We start from the raw sequence: 17,537 nt of genomic DNA on the forward strand, positions 1-17,537 counted from the left end.
TGCCGACACTCACAGATCCGATCGCATACACACACACACACACGATCGCATACACTCACACACACCCGATCGCATACACTCACACACACCCGATCGCATACACTCACACACACCCGATCGCATACACTCACACACACACACATTGACGATATTGCACATACGCGCTCATACTCACAACATCCGGAGATACCACATGCTTCTGGCCATGTGATCCTCCGGCAGGTCCTGGAAGCTCACAGCACAGTATCGCCGCCGAGAAGCAAGCGATATACCAGGATGTTGTGAGTATGTGGATGCGATGTGATGTGTGTGTGAGGTGTGTGTGATCTGATGTGTGTGTGTATGTGTGTGTGTGTGTGCTGTTATGTGCGTGCGTGTGTGTATGTATGTTCCGCCGCTGCAGGACCTTGATGCGCTGGTAACTATGCTACCATGGTTACCAGCGTATCTCGTCCCCCGCTCGCGCGGGAGCCCACACCAGCATACGCCGGCCAGCCCCAGCAAAGCGAGGGTATGTGTCGGCTGGTTTGGCGGCGTACGCTGACGTGGGCTCCCGGGGGTACAGTACTCACCTGGGAGTCGTGGCTCCGTGTCGGTCGGTTCGAGGAATGCGTTTGGGGGGCGGGGCCAGAGATAGCGTGCATTGCGTGAGGGGGGCGGGGCGTGGCCGAGTTGCCAATGCCTGCAGGGTGCCGGGGCGAGAGGCCAATCTGTGGGGGGGCGGAGCCTGGGTGAGCGGCTGGCCAATCCGTGTGGGGGCGCAGCCTGGGCGAGCGGCCAATCCATGTGGGGGGGCGGGGCCATGGCGAGCCCAGCGGCCAATCAACTTTGTGTCACCGTAAGGACACAATTTTGGAGCAAGACAGACAGACAGACAGACAGACAGAATAAGGCAATTATATATATAGATATATATATATATATGTGTGTGTATATGTATACATGTATATATATATATATATATATATATATATACACATACATACATACATACACACATACATACATACATGCATATATGTATATGTATATATACACCGTATTTTTCGGACTATAAGGTGGACCGGTCCATAAGACACACCCTGGTTTTAGAGGAGGAAAATAGGAAAATAAAATTGTAAGCAAAAAATGTAGTCATGACACATTGTTATGGGGCGAGGATCTGCTGCTGACACTGTTATGGGGGTAATGTCCCCAAATTCTCTACTAAGGTACCCCATCCTGGTAATGATCCTCCTACCTTGTATATAATCCCCAACCTTGTATATATGTCCCTCATCTTGGTATATACCCCCATCCTTCTATATACTGCCATCCTGGTATATGCCCTTATCCTGCTATATACCCCCATCCTGCTATATACTGCCATCCTGGAATATGCCCCCATCCTGCTATATACTGCCATCCTGGAATATTCCCCCATCCTGCTAAATACTCCCATCCATCCTGCTATATACCCTCATCCATCCTGCTATATACCCCATCCATCCTGCTATATACCCCCATCCATCCTGCTATATACCCCATCCATCCTTCTATATACCCCCATCCACCCTACTATATACCCTCATTCTGCTATATACCCCATCCATCCTGCTATATACCCTCATCCTGCTATATACCCCATCCATCCTGCTATATACTCCCATCTTGCTATATACCCCATCCATCCTGCTATATACCCAATCCATCCTGCTATACACTCCCATCTTCCTATTTACCCCATCCATCCTGCTATATACCTCCATCCTGCTATATACCCCATCCATCCTGCTATATACTCCCATCTTGCTATATACCCCATACATCCTGCTATATACCCCATACATCCTGCTATATACCCCATCCATCCTGCTATACACTACCATCTTGCTATTTACCCCATCCATCCTGCTATATACCCCATCCATCCTGCTTTATACCCCATCCATCCTGCTATATGTCCCATCCATCCTGCTATATACTCCCATCTTGCTATATACCCCATCCATCCTGCTATATACCCCCATCCTGCTATATACCCTATCCATCCTGCTATATACTCCCATCTTGCTATATACCCCCATCCATCCTGCTACTGCCATCCATCCTGCTGTATACTCCCATCTTGCTATATACCGCCATCCATCCTGTTATATACTGCCATCCATCCTGCTATATACTCCCATCTTGCTATATACCCCCATCCATCCTGCTATATACTGCCATCCTGCTATATGACCGGCTACATGTGGCACACAAAAAAAATAAACGTTCATACTCACCTTTCCTCGCTCCATGCAGCACCGCTCCTCCTCCTGTCAGCGCTGCTGGAGTGTGCAGCCGTCCCCGTTCCCCTGCAGCATTGCGATCTCCTCCTGTCTGTCTGTCAGCTGACCTGTGTGGAGACTAGCGGTGCGCACAGCGATGAAGATACCGCTGTGCTCACCGCTTCTACACAGATTAGCTGGCCGGCAGACAGGAGGAGATTGCGATGCTGCCGGGGAACGGGGACTTCTCTACACTCCAGCGGCGCTGACAGGACGAGGAGTGGTGCTGCAGGGGAACGGTGATGGGTGACTATACTGATTCACTGCACCCTGCGCTGATAATGATGCGCGGGGGGCAGTGAATACAGCCGCACATGATCACTCCAGGCTGTAGTTGCCAGGGGTGATCATGCGGGCCGAATCTTTCTATGCGCGCACCCCCCGCCTATCATCCTGCCCACCTGTCACCGCTGGCTTCAGCACTGAGAGATGATGAGCGGGAGGATGGGCGTGCATATTAAATGAGCGGGCCCACGTGGTCACGGCAGGCGCTGCTTCAGCCTGCTCGTGCACCCGATGACCAGCGCCACCTCAGCACCCTCATTCCCCGCATCATGCCAAACATTCAGACTATAAGATGCACCCCCCACTTTCCCCCAATATTTGGGGGCAAAAAAGTGCGTCTTATAGTCCGAAAAATACAGTATGTATGTGTATATATATATATATATATATATATATACACATTTACAGTATATATATATATATATATATATATATATATACACAGTATATATTAAGAGTTACTTTATTTATATAATCATGCTATGACATACATAAATATGCTATGCAATACAGCTGATTTCACGCTTATGAGTACCATTGAGTGATATACTTAATTTTTCAACATTTTATTATGGGTTCAGCTTTGTCTGGACAGTGAGAAAGCTAAATGACTTATATCTTCAAAATCTAAACACAGACTTTTATTACTTCAACCAGAAAAACTTGACTGTTCATAATATAATAAAAGTCATAATGTTCTGAAACCTTAACTTATACAGGTACCTTTACATGGGGCGATTATTGGCTCCAGAGAGCACTTTCAGCCTGGTGGAAAACAACGGAGTTAGCATTTTTATCTCGAAAACGGAACGAGATAGAGAAAAAAAGTGAATTACAAAGTTGTGGGACATCATCAATTCAATACGAATCGACACCTTGTATACAGAAATGCTATGATAATAACGTGTAAAACTCACAAGGCTGCGGAGATGAAGCAATACCTCATGGAGACCTTCCTACAAGTCATTGGGTATGGTGGCTGCGTGGAGTGGCCTCCACGCTCACCTGACCTGACCCCATAGGACTTCTTTCTGTGAGGTCACATCAAACAGCAGGTGTATGCGACCCCTCCACTAACATTGCAGGACCTACGACGACATATCACAGATGCTTGTGCAAACGTGTCACCTACCATATTGCACAACGTGCAGTAAGATACAGTATACTGTCCAGAGTCCAGATTTGCATTGCAGCTGACGGTGGCCACTTTGAGCATCAAAGTTAAATGAGCACCACATGCGTGACCAGCATTCAATGTTTTTGGGGGGTCATGGGTTTCATATCATAACATTTTTGTATGCAAGGTATCGATTCGTATTGAATTGATGATGCCCTACAATTTTTATTTTTTTTTTAGTTAATTTACTTTTTTTTTTTCTATCTCGTTCCGTTTTTGAGATAAAAATGCTAACTTCGTTGTTTTTCTCCAGGTGGCGCTATAGGGGGTTTCATTACGTAGCTAATGGCTACTTTACTATACCTAGACATCACTTCTATGCCTATAGCTGCCGCCGTTCTCAAGGTAATGTGCACATTGTTGTATTGCTTACTGTACTAGTTGTGGCGACCTGGCCTGCCCGCCTCAGCTAAACTATATACGATTGTATTGGAGTTGTCTCTTTTACTGTTTGTTCCTTTTTGTCCCTACCCCGCTGCTGCTCTGCAGCTCCCGTTTGTTTCCCTGATAAAATAAATTATCTTTTTAGTTTACCCCTTAAGTCTGTCTGAACCCATGACTTGCTCTGCAGAGTGGTGGGCCCTCGATCCATCACTTCAAGTGTCGCTGCGAGCAGGGTTACAGTTATCAAGATGGAGGCTGCAGATAGCCATGAGGGAAGTGTTGTGTCTGGCGCTAATTTGGCCGGTTGTGCAGCGGCAAATGGTGGCACCCCTGCAGGACTCTCCTGTTGGGCACTATATTTAATGTCCTGCCCAAATTTGATGGAAAGAACATGCTATTGTCTGACTGGGTTTCGCGGCTGCACAGTGTACTTAAGGTTTATGGGATTGGCCCTGAGCTGGAAGCAGACATCAAACTAGCAGCCTTGGAAGCGGAAACTTGCAGAGGCATCTACTTTCAGCCAGAAAGCACACTGAACATGTTAGAGGAGCTAGTAGCTAGCATTCCTAGAAGAGATCAACGCAAATATGGGTCATCTCCAGATTAAATTCTTCTCGAGGCTGCAGCTGGAGGAAGAGGACATTACACAATATGCCACAGCAACACAGGAGGTGATGGCAGAAATACAGAAGAAAGAAGGCAACCAGGCAGTCGGGTTAGAGTCAGTGGATGAGATACTTTGTGATCAGTTCATCCTGGGGCTTTACAATACCTCGCTATGAAGGGCGTTGTCAGAGAGTGCCCGGGTGGACCCAACCCTCTCATTCCGGAAAATTCTGGCGGAGGCGGTGACCCGAAGTAGAGAAGAAATCTACACCTCCGGGGTGGTACGCTACCGCGCCGCAAGTCTTAGTGGAGGCTCTGCATCAGAGACAGTCCTCGCTCAGGCAGTACAAAATCTACAGAATTTCCTGACCGGCATGCAAGAGAAATTGATACAGATGGAGCTGGACATGAAGAGTCGCCCCGCTCCTGAAGTTCCTTACCTGCTTCCACAACATCCCTATCAGGCATAGCCACTACCCCAGCTGTAGACATGAGGAGCAGTCTCGCCTCTTAAGTTCCTTTCCTGCTTCCACAATACCCTATCGGACTTACCTGCCACCTCCCGCTACGGGGCGATATCAATCAGGCTACGGACCCACAATCTGAAAGTAAAACCGAGGAAGTGCCAACTCTTCAAGACGGAGACTGAGTATTTGGGCCATACGGTGTCACAAGATGAAGTATTACTGTCCCAAGAAAAGGTGGCGGCTATTCGGCAATGACCGACTTCCCGGACTTTGTGAGAGTTGAAAGCCTGGCAGGATACTACCGGCGCCTTGTGACAGACTTTGCCAAGTTGGCGGGCCCCCTCAATGAGTTGCAACGGGGGACAGCAGGCACGCCGAAGAATCGAGCCATCCCTTGGGCTCAGAAACAGGAGGAAGCCTTCCAGGCCCTGAACGATGCCTTGACCATGGCACCTATACTGGCCTATGTGGATTTTGACAAGCCTTTTTTACTCTATACAGATGGTAGTCTCCATGGCTTGGGGCTGTCCTGTCCCAGGAACAAGATGGTCAGGAGAGAGTAATCGCATATGCAAGCCAGTCCCTACGAGACACAGAGAGGAATCCCCATAACTACAGTTCTTTCCGTCTGGAGCTGCTGGCCTTGGTTTGGGCCATGATGGAGAAATTTGCGGGTTTCTTGACAGGGTCCGGAAAATAATAACCCGCTACCACACCTGCACAACACCAAATTGGGAGCCCTAGAACAGAAGTGGGTGGCTCGCCTAGCAAAGTTTGACTTCAGCCTCCGGTATTGGGCCACCGTAGAGAACGCTAACGGTCTGTTAAGGGTAACTATCGAGGTCCCCTTAGGGGATCGTGATGAAGATTTGGAAGAGGAAGAGACCCCTGACTTCCGGACGTTCCTGCCTGTAGTGATGGCGGCATTGACAAGCGGAGAGGCCTGTGTGCCCACTAAATCATTGGGATGAACTAAAGAAGAGTGGAGGCTTGCTCAAGACAAGGGTGAATGTTTGAGATAGATGAAACAATGGGTAGCCCGGCAGCAGATCCCAAATAAAGAGGGTATGGCTGATAGGGTCACCCCTTTGGCCTTCATCTGGACAACCTGCTGCCGGAGGGTTTCAGTCACTTTGGAACGGCACACCATTTTTGCAAAGTCAGTAGAAACTTGAAAGTTAGGCTGCCAGTTACATAGGGTTTGTCAGATAATTAAGGAAATTAGCACCAGGTGCCAAATTAACACCAATAACGTGCAGGTATCTGAAAGTGTTCACTAATTTTGAACAGTGATCTTTTTCATTTATCTTATTTACATTTTTATTATGTGCTTTGGAATCAATTCAATTTATGAAATAAGCTTAAAATACTGCTAGTTTACTCATGTTAGGATATAATCACATAGGACTAGACAATGACCTTAACATTTAGAAAATTGTGTTGTTCTCTGATCTCCAGTGTATGAAACAAGTTAAAATACATAACATTAACTATGCACTGATGGGGCAGCGCCATCTACTGTCACTTCAATGTCACACCTCCAACATATACTGTAAAGCTATGTGCACACATTGCGTTTTTTCTTGCTTTTTCGTCGCATTTTAAACTGCACTGTGTCAATGACAAACTGTATGCTTTTGCTTCCCCAGCAAAGTATGAAAAATCAGAATTTCTATGCGCACGTTGCATTTTTTTTGTCAGCGTTTTATTTCACAAATATTTGTCAAAATCTTTTAATAAATAAAAATCAGCATGTTCATTCTTTTTGCGTATTGGTCACGTTTTGTCTCCCCTTTAAAATGAATGAGGTGTATCAAAAACGTAACTAAAATGTTAGCTGTGCATTTGTACCACGTTTTTGTTGTGTTTTGGATCCATTCTTGTCAACAAAAATGCAGGTCACCAACTTTTCTCTATTTTCTTTCTCTCTCTCTCTCTCTCTCTCTGTCTCTGCCTCTCTGTCTCTCTCCGCTTCATACTCACTGATCACCGGTGCGACTGTCACGCTGCTCCAGCGGCCTCTCCTGCTTCTGAAAGTGCCGCTCTTTAGGTTCATCTCATATTCACTGCTTCCTGCACCCAGCGGCGCCTATGATTGTTTGCAGTCAGACGCGCCCCCACGCTGAGTGACAGCTGTCTGACTACAACCTACAATTCTTTTTGCTTTATTTGTTTATTTTTAATGCCTTCCCACATTTAGTAAAAGTGATAAGACCGCTTTATTCTTAGGCGGGCTTTGCACACTACGATATCGCAGGTGCGATGTCGGTGGGGTCAAATCGAAAGTGACGCACATCCGGCGTCGCTCTCGACATCGTAGTGTGTAAAGCCTTTTACATACGATTAACGAGCGCAAAAGCGTCGTTATCGTATGGTCGGTGTAGGGTCCGACATTTCCATAATGCCGCTGCTGCGATGGTACGATGTTGTTCCTCATTCCAGCAGGCAGCACACATCGCTGTGTGTGAAGCCGCTGGAGCGAGGAACATCACATTACCTGCGTCCCGGCCGGCTATGCGGAAGGACGGAGGTGGGCGGGATGCTTACGCCCCGCTCATCTCCGCCCCTCCGCTTCTATTGGCTGCCTGCCGTGTGACGTTGCTATGATGCCGCACGACCCGCCCCCTTAGTAGCGACGTCGCAGGGCAGGTGAGTGCATGTGAAGCTGCCGTAGCGATAATGTTAGCTATGGCAGCAATCACAAGATATCGCACCTGCGACGGGGGCGGGGACTATCGCTGCAGCGTCGGTAACACATTGTTACCGATGTCGCAGCGTGCAAAGCCCGTCTTAAAGTCAGTACCATTACAGCGATACCATATTTATATATTTTTTTTATTTTTTGCTGGTTTTCTACAATAAAAACTATTTTATAGAAAAAATAATTGTTTTTGCATTGCTATCTTCTGAGAACAATAACTTTTTATATTGCTGGTGATGGAGCTATTTGGTGGCTTGTTTCTATGTGGGACATTTTTAGCAATACAATTTTTCTAGACGTTCATCTTTTTTATCGTGTTTTATTCCACTTTTAGTTTGGCAATTTAATGAAAGAGCATAGTTTTATGGCACTTTTTGTTTTCCTTTTTACAGTGTTCACTGAAGGGGTTAAATAGTGTGACAGTTTTATAGGTCAGGTTGTTCCGGAGATGGAAATACCAAATTTGTTCACTTCTTTTGTTTATTTTTGTTTTTACATAAATATATACTTATTTATTCGTATAATACTTTGTTTCTTAATTTGGGGAGGGGTTAAAATATTTTAACAATTTTTTTACAACATTTTTTTACCTGTTTTACCTAGGCCCTCGATGGGACTTTAATTTTCATTACTCTGATCACTGATATAATGCACTGCCATTAATAGAAGATGCTCCTGGCATGGTCTAAAGGGTGCTTTACACGCTGCGACATTGCTAGCGATTGCTAGCGATGTCGCATGCGATTGCACCCGCCCCCGTCGTTGTAACAATATGTAAACCAATTCAAATAGTCTTTTAAGTCTATACATTCCACCAACAGGGATTGCTTGCATGATGGAGGGGCTACGTGTGACAGGACTCCTCCATTCGTGCTTAGGCTAGTACCAAAACCTATCCTACTCCTGAGGGCACAACTGACCTTTGGTCTCGCAGGGAATTTCTTAGGGTATTCGTATCCAGGAAAACAGACACCTCCCCGACTGCTGGACTATACCCCACTTCTGGGGACGCAGTTACACAATCCTCTATGTACAGGATCCCATGTGTCCGCAATCATAGAGGTGACCCTTAGGATCGATAACTAAAGTATATAGGTTTGGGATTCTTCTCTGTAGCTCCTACTGGGGACTCTGCTACCCTTCCTCCCTCATAATGTCCTTTTTATATGCCTCTTCCTTAACTCCTAATCTGCCTACCCAGGTGTCAGCACTGCTGTTCCTAAGCCACATTGCCACCTGGTAGCCACTTAACACTAGAACTACTGAGGTAGTCATTTTGACTACTTTGCACTATGTATTTCTATATAGGTGTCACGAGTCCAGTAGTTCTAGTGTTAAACAATATACATTTACATTAGAATACATTAAATATAACCCTTAAGTGTGCCAGCGGTGGGCGTAACCCTGACCCCCTTTAGACCCACACAATATCCATGATGTACCCATATGTTATAAATTGGGTACCCTTTTCCAACCATATTGTATGGGTACGTCATTGGTTGTGAAAGAGTTAATAAAACCATTTTTTTTTTTCTTGAACCCCAGACTTGGATTTATGGCCAACAATTGATACGATTCTCTATCTGACTATATCTGTTCTACCTACGTGTAATATGACTGACTGTCCTTAGCTAAAACTGTGCCACCTGTATGAGATAATATTCGATCACCGTTTATACTTTCAGCCTATTTTTAGAATAGATCTCTATACTTCCTTCAAGTTAAACAGAAGACATGTATAATGAAAGATGATGTTGTTTTTACTAATTTGGATTAGTTAAGGAATTTCCCACTTTCTTGCCGATTACATAATTAATTTTCCATTTACTGCATAGTCATGTGTTGTCTTGAAGGAACAGTAAGTTCACCCTGCATTTGTAAGTGAAAAATCTTCCGTTACAAAGTTTCCATACTAAGAGAACTGACTTATGAGATGACCAGGTGCACAATGTAGTGACTGAAGCCACGCTCCTTTCACATCCCTGTTCGGATAGTTGAAGGACGCCACAGTTTGAAAGGCACTAGGAGTTTTTCTGTATCTGCCTCATGCTTAGCTTGGCTGTGGTTTTAAGTATGTCACAGCTGCTCTACATACACCTCCTCACTCTGCAGAGACATCTTACTACAAACCACAGCAGTAAACTTCTTTTAAGACACTTGTCATTTTGTCACCTATATTCCCCATTTATGATTTCAGTTACTATTTATGAGAAATACTTCTGCAGTGAAGAGATGATCCTCTGGCTCAGTCTACAATTCTCATTGTCGTAGGAGCATCTCATAATTGACTTGTAGGTCTTCACACCATGATGTGGATGAGTAAGGTGCTAGCACATACTGGTTCCAGAACTGGGAACAATATATCATGTTGGATGCTGTTACTAATTTATATTTCTTTTGGACAACAGACAGGTAAGGCGCTCTAGACACTGCATGCATTCATATTGACTTGTAAAAGTATTCTACATTTTAGATCTAAATGAAAAAGTTTAAATATGTCAATCTAGTATTGTGGTTGTTATTTTTAAATATTGTATGTATTAACATTTTAATACTGTTCAGCAATACTAAATTCATACAAGTTTAAAGGGTACTTTACATTTACACACAACGATATCGTTAACGATATATATCGTCGGGGTCACGGTTTCCGTGACGCACATCCGGCGCCGTTAGCGATATCATTGTGTGTGACTAAAAGGATCGACGATCAACGATCGCAAAAACGTCAAAAATCGTTGATCGTTGACACGTCGCTCCTTTTCATAATATCGTTGGTGGTGCATGCCGCTGGTTGTTCGTCGTTCCTGCGGCATCACACATCCCTATGTGTGACACCGCAGGAACGACGAACATCTCCTTACCTGCGGCCGCCGGCAATGAGGAAGGAAGGAGGTGGGCGGCATGTTCCGGCCGCTCATCTCCACCCCTCTTCTGCTATTGGGCGGCCACTTAGTGATGCCGCTGTGACGCCAAACGAACCTCCTCCTTAAAGGAGAGATTGTTCGGTGTCTCCAGTGACGTCGCTAAGCAGGTATGCGCGTGTGAGGCTGCCGTAGCGATATTGTTCATTACGGCAGCGATCACCCCCATGACAAAACAGCAACGGGGGCAGGTGCTATCGCGCACGACATTGCTAGCTATCGCTAGTGATGTTGCAGCGTGTAAAGCACCCTTATGTCGTCTATGCAGAAAGTCAAGGTTGGCTGGCATTCACAACAAGCTCATCTTCTAGATTTGACTTTCAAACCAAAATTAATTATGGAACTCTAAAGGCATCCTTATGGAGGGACCATGGGAACTGAAAGAAAAACCCGTCAGTAGGCATACAGGTCAATGAGAGTTGTATAACCTGATCACTTGATATCTGCGATCCCCCCTCTCATTACAGTAAAAAATATCCTGAATACCTTTTAATATTTGTGCAATTAACAAATAGTGTCGGATATATTTGCTCATCACTAGTAATGACAAAACGTCTGCTCTCCTGATCTACATGACTCATACTGGTAATTCCTTTTCATTTAAAATAAGCTCTGGAGGCAGATTATTATGAAGATCTTTGTCCAGCCCTAAGATCTTAACAGCTCATTTACATATTTAAAAAATGTGAATTTTTATGGAATAATATATAAAGTGCCTTGTGAAAGTATTCTGCTCCCTTGAATTTTTCAACCTTTTCCCACATTTCAGGCTTCAAACATAAAGATAAAAATTTTAATGTTATGGTGAAGAATCAACAACAAGTGGGACACAATTGTGAAGTTGAACAAAATGTATTGCTTATTTTAACCTTTTCTAAAAAATAAATAACTGAAAACTGGGGCGTGCAATATTATTCGTCCCCCTTTACTTTCAGTGCAGCAAACTCACTCGAGAAGTTCATTGAGGATCTCTGATTGATCCAATGCTGTCCTAAATGACTGATGATGATAAATATAAGCCACCTATGTGTAATCAAGTCTCCGTATAAATGAACCTGCTCTGTAATAGTCTCAGTGTTCTGTTTAAAGCACAGAGAGAATCATGAAGACCAAGGAACACAACAGGCAGGTCCGTGATACTGTTGTGGAGTTTAAAGTCGGATTTGCTTACAAAAAGATTTCCAAAACTTTAAACATCCCAAGGAGCACTGTGCAAGTGATCATATTGAAATGGAAGGAGTATCATACCACTGCAAATCTACCAAGACCCGGCCGTCCATCCAAACTTTCATGTCAAACAAGGAGAAGACGATCAGAGATGCAGCCAAGAGGCCCATGATCACTCTGAATGAACTGCAGAGATCTACAGCTGAGGTGGGGGAGTCTGTGCATAGGACAACAATCAGTCGTACACTGCACAAATCTGGCCTTTATGGAAGAGTGGCAAGGAGAAAGCCATTTCTCAAAGATATCCATAAAAAGTGTCGTTTAAAGTTTGCTACAAGCCACCTGGGAGACACACCAAACATTTGGAAGAAGGTGCTCTGGTCAGATGAAACCAAAATCGAACTATTTGGGCACAAAAGCCAAACGATATGTTTGGCATAAAAGAAACACAGCTCATCACCCTGAAAACACCATCCCCACTGTCAAACATGGTGGTGGCAGCATGATGGTTGGGGCCTGCCTTTCTTCAGCAGGGGCAGGGAAGATGGTTAAAATTGATGGGAAGATGGATGGAGCCAAATACAGGACCATTCTTGAAGAAAACCTGTTGGAGTCTGCAAAAGTCCTGAGACTGGGACGGAGATTTGTCTTTTAACAAGACAATGATCCAAAACATAAAGCAAAACCTACAATGGAATGGCTCCCAAATAAACATATCCAGGTGTCAGAATGGCCAAGTCAAAGTCCAGACCTGAATCCAATTGAGAATCTGTGGAAAGAGCTGAAAACTGCTGTTCACAAACGCTCTCTATCCAACCTCACTCAGCTCAAGCTATTTGCAAAGGAAAAATGGGCAAGAATTTCAGTCTCTCGATGTGCAAAACTGATAGACACATACCCTGAGCGACTTGCAGCTGTAATCGCAGCAAAAGGTGGCGCTACAATAAAGCAATACATTTCGTTCAACTTCACAATTGTGTCCCACTTATTGTTGATTCTTCACCATAAATTTTTTTATCTTTGTTTGAAGCCTGAAATGTTTGAAAAGGTTGAAAAAATCAAGGGGGCCGAATACTTTCACAAGGCACTGTAAGATTGCAGACATCAAAGTATCATTTTAATCAACTTTGTATGACATCCTTGCCCACGTAGAAGGCTTAGGAGGGTTGATCCTGCTGACAAATTCCCTTGAAAGTTTGGAGCGCTTTTAATCTTGTTGCATGAAAATATATTTCAAACACAATCATAACTAGCCAATGATAGAATCAGAAAGGGGCTAATCAGCACTTTGCATACAAAGAGTGAGGTCATCATAGTTATGAGAAGATTGATACACACTGATTACAAAATGATTTTGTAAATGTAATTGTCTAGGAACCTTTTTTTTTACATAATACTGACATTTTTTGAACGTCAGATCATTAAGTCAAGTTGTCAAGTTGTACTTAGTTCATGACAACTTTTTTATCAGTCAAAATTATAGTAATAGAAATGAGGTACAACAATTGTGCATCCTATGAGCTAGTGATCAGAAGTGTCATGCCAATAAGAAATCTCTGTAACTTCTACATAACTGACTAAGCAAATAAGACACTAGGAGATGCATAATTGGTGTGGGCTTAAGTCAATTAGTTTTAAGAATTTAATGTCATATTTACCATTTATATAGTAAACATTTCTGTTCAAGTCTTCTGTAGCATTATTCACTGCTAAAAAAAATGGAAGGGAACATTTAAATCATACAAAGGATCTGAATAAACAAAAATTTTCAGATGAAAATCTTACCTGATATTAATGTCCAGGCATGTTCCTAATGATATGATGCATGGTGATGCAGAAATCTCTCCTCCCAGACATAGGGGCACTTTGCACACTACGACATCGCAAGCCGATAGTCCCCGCCCCCTTCGCAGCTGCGATATCATGGTGATAGCTGCCGTAGCGAACATTATCGCTATGCCAGCTTCACATGCACTCACCTGCCCTGCGACGTCGCTCTGGCCGGTGAACCGCCTGCTTATTAAGGGGGCGGGTCGTGCGGCGTCATAGCGATGTTACACAGCAGGCGGCCAATAGAAGCGGAGGGGCGGAGATCAGCGGGACGTAAACATCCCACCCACCTCCTTCCTTCCGCAGAGCCGGCGTGAGCCGCAGGACGCAGGTAGGAGATGTTCCTCGCTCCTGCGACTTCACACACAGCGATGTGTGCTGCCGCAGGAACGAGGAACAACATCGTAACATCGGTATTTCCCAATTCATGGAAATGCCGGACCCTACACCGATAATACGATAACGACGCTTTTGCGCTCGTTAATCGTATCAAAAAGGATTTACACACTACGATATCGACTGCGACGCCGGATGTGCGTCACTTTCTATTTGACCCCACCGACATCGCAGCTGCGATGTCGTAGTGTGCAAAGTGCCCCTAAGATCTGTGAGTTCTCAGTCTGTGGCATTACTTGACATTGTCATATGCACTGACGCATTATGTCCCAGTGGTGGTGAACTCATTTCAGTTATGAGATAAGTGAGGGCTAGTCAATAGCATCAGTGTCTTCTTCAAACAGGAACAACCTACACATGCTGGTCACATGAGGTTCATCTTTTTTTAGGCACTAGAAGGAACCCAGGCCCACCTCTGTAAGATCGGACAAGAGCTCTGAGGATGTCATTCCGGTGCATAACAGTAGTCAGGGTACTGTTATGACATTGAGGTTTATATGGCCCTCCAAGACCGTCACTAACCCACAGCCAAATTGGTCATGCTGGATGATGTTGCAAGCAGGATAATATTCAGATTGTCTTCAGATTCTTTAACATATGTCACACAAGAGCACTGTGAAACGGCTCTCATTTGTAAAGAGAACATGGCATCAATGGTGTACCTACCAATTCTGGTGTTATTTGGTCAATATCCATCTAGCTGCATTGTGCTCTATTGCACTTTCCCTCAGCACCCATGTTTCTCATAATCTGAAATATCTCTTTCTATCATCACCCAGCTTTCCTATGTTCGGATATCCAACTTGTCCTCAGCACACACCTACTCCCATGCTCTGCTATGCATCTTTCCCTCAGCACCCAGCTTTCCCATGCTGTGATATACCGAATTTTTCAGATTATAAGATGCACTTTTCTTCCTAAAAATTTGGGAGGAAAATTAGGGGTGCATCTTAAAATCCGAATACAGCTTACCGGAGTGCTGTTTGTGTTGCGACCGGGTGCGTTCTGGCGGCCGGGTGCCTCTGGCTGCGTGCAGGCAGCCGGGTGCCTGTTGTTGCCGGCTGCCTCTCTGTACGTTTGTGCGGGTGGGCAGCCAGGTACTCGTCGGTGCCGACTACCTCTCTGTGCGTGCGTGCGGCAGGTGTGCGTGCGGGCATCTGGGTGCCTGTCGGTGCCGCCTGCCTCTGCGTGCGGGCGGGCGGCCTGCTCGCTGTCACTCTGTGTGTGTGTGCTTCGGGCGGGTGGCTGTGCGGCAGGTGTCCTAGTGTGTCTGTGGTCCCAGTTTCAAATGATGGAGACGGGAGTCAGCGCGTGCGCAGATGGAGCTCTTTGATGAGAGCTCCATCTGCGCACGCGCCGCTCCGGGAGTCAGCGCGTGCGCAAATGGAGCCCTTGGATGAGAGCTCCATCTGCGCATGCGCCGCTCCAGGCACCATCATTTGAAGCGGGACCGCGGACACACTGAGACACTTACTTCACGGGCCTGCTCCACCTGTCACCCGCTGCCACGGACCCACCGCGGCTCCCACCACAGATCCGCTGCGGCTCCCACCACGGACGCCGCCGCTGCTGCCGCCACTGACTGCTGCTGCCGCCATGGACTTGCTGCGGCTGACGCTACTAACCCGCCGTGGCTGCCAGCACAACCTCTACCTCCTGTGACCCCGCTTCACCACCACTGCTGCCCCCCGCCGGTAAGACAACACCGGATTATAAGACGGACCCCATTTTTTTGTTACCATTTTTTAGCTCTAAATTTGGGGTGCGTCTTATAATCCGGTGCGCCTTATAAAACGAAAAATACGGTACATCTTTACCTCAGCACCCAGCTTTCCCATGCTCTGCTATACATCTTTCCCTCAGTACTCAGCTTTCCCATGCTGTGATATACATCTTTCCCTCAGCACTGTTTTCCCATGATATGAGAGCATGGGAAACCTGAACACTGAGGGAGAGAACCTCCTTCCCTCAGCACTCATGCTTTTTTCTTTGTCCCCACTTGTATATAGCTCTCCAAATACTATAGTGGCCCCCACATAGCCTTCCATATAGTATAATGGGTCCCACACAACCCTTCATATATTAGAATGCACCCCATAGTCCTCCATATATTATAATGCACCTCCCATACTCCTCCATGTATAAGATAGCCCTCCAATTATTATAATGCACCTCCCATAGTCCTCCATGTATTATAATTCACCCCCATAGTCCATGTATAAGATCTCCTTCATGCTGTATTATACAGCCCACATACTGTTTAATCGGCCTCCATATATTATAATGCAGCCACGTAGTCCTCCATATTTTTTAATGCATCCCCATAGTCCGCCATATTATATTCTGCAGCCCTCGTACCATTTAATGTACCTCCATAGTCCTCTATGTATTATAATGCACCCCCATAGTCCATGTATAAGGTGTCCTTCATATTATTTTCATATTATGTTATGCAGTCCCCATATTATTTAATGCACCTTCATAGGCCTCTGGCCACCGTGTATGCACTGATTAAAAAAAAAACAAACAAGTTCTTACCTCTCCTCGTTCCCCCACTGCTCCAGTCAGAGCGTCCTCCCGTCATGCGCTCTGCACTCTGCATGTATCAGCACACCATTAGTGACATCACTGCGCTCTGCTGTACTGAGACGTTGAGTGCAAGCACAGGGGGAGAACGATGAAAGATAGAGCGGAGCACTCCGCTCCATACAACTACATTACTTTGTGCGATGACGGGCAAGGGCCCGCGGGCGAGGGTGGCCCAGTGCTGCCACTAGCACAGGGCCCCCCTGACTCATGGTCCCCATAGCAGCTGCGTGGTCTGTCACTGAACAGTGCAGTTTCTCTCTTACAGAGAGGAGCTGGCTGCTTCTGTGCTGGACTGATGCTGGGTCCCTAACCCTGCCGGGCCCTGTCGTACTTGTGATTGTTACGCCATTCTGATGGCTTTTTTTTATTATAGTTTGGTCAGTAAAATGCTCACCAGTAGCCTGTCGGAGCTAATTTTGTATAACTCTGGCAGTGCTCCTCCTGTTCCTTGCACAAAAGAGCAGGGAAACATTTTTTAATTATGTAAAAATGTTTTATGTATGGGTTTTATCTGAATAAAAGCGGCTATCTTCCAAAAATTTAATTTGAGTAAGCTCAGTATACAATGAAAATATAGGTACCTGGGTTTTCAGAAAACATTAAAAGTGCGTAAAGTAAAGGTGGGTCCCTGGGTGAGCTCAGTGAGCACTATATGGGTCCTTGTGTGAGCTCGGTGAATGGTGTATGGGTCCTTGTGTGAGC

The 17,537-nt window shown here is 45.4% G+C and overlaps 1 protein-coding gene across 1 annotated transcript in view; it reads left to right on the forward strand.

Annotated features, from left to right (window-relative positions):
• Positions 1-10,235: 10,235 nt before the first annotated feature.
• IL12RB1 (interleukin 12 receptor subunit beta 1) overlaps positions 10,236-17,537 on the forward strand; it is a 159,687-nt gene continuing 152,385 nt past the window's right edge. Inside the window, exon 1 of the mRNA XM_075352434.1 lies at positions 10,236-10,341. Within this exon, the coding sequence (XP_075208549.1) occupies positions 10,236-10,341 (106 nt within the window). The remainder of the gene's footprint in view (positions 10,342-17,537) is intronic.

The sequence above is a fragment of the Anomaloglossus baeobatrachus genome, chromosome 1 (assembly GCF_048569485.1).
Source record: "Anomaloglossus baeobatrachus isolate aAnoBae1 chromosome 1, aAnoBae1.hap1, whole genome shotgun sequence".
In the NCBI taxonomy this organism is placed as follows: Eukaryota; Metazoa; Chordata; class Amphibia; order Anura; family Aromobatidae; genus Anomaloglossus; species Anomaloglossus baeobatrachus.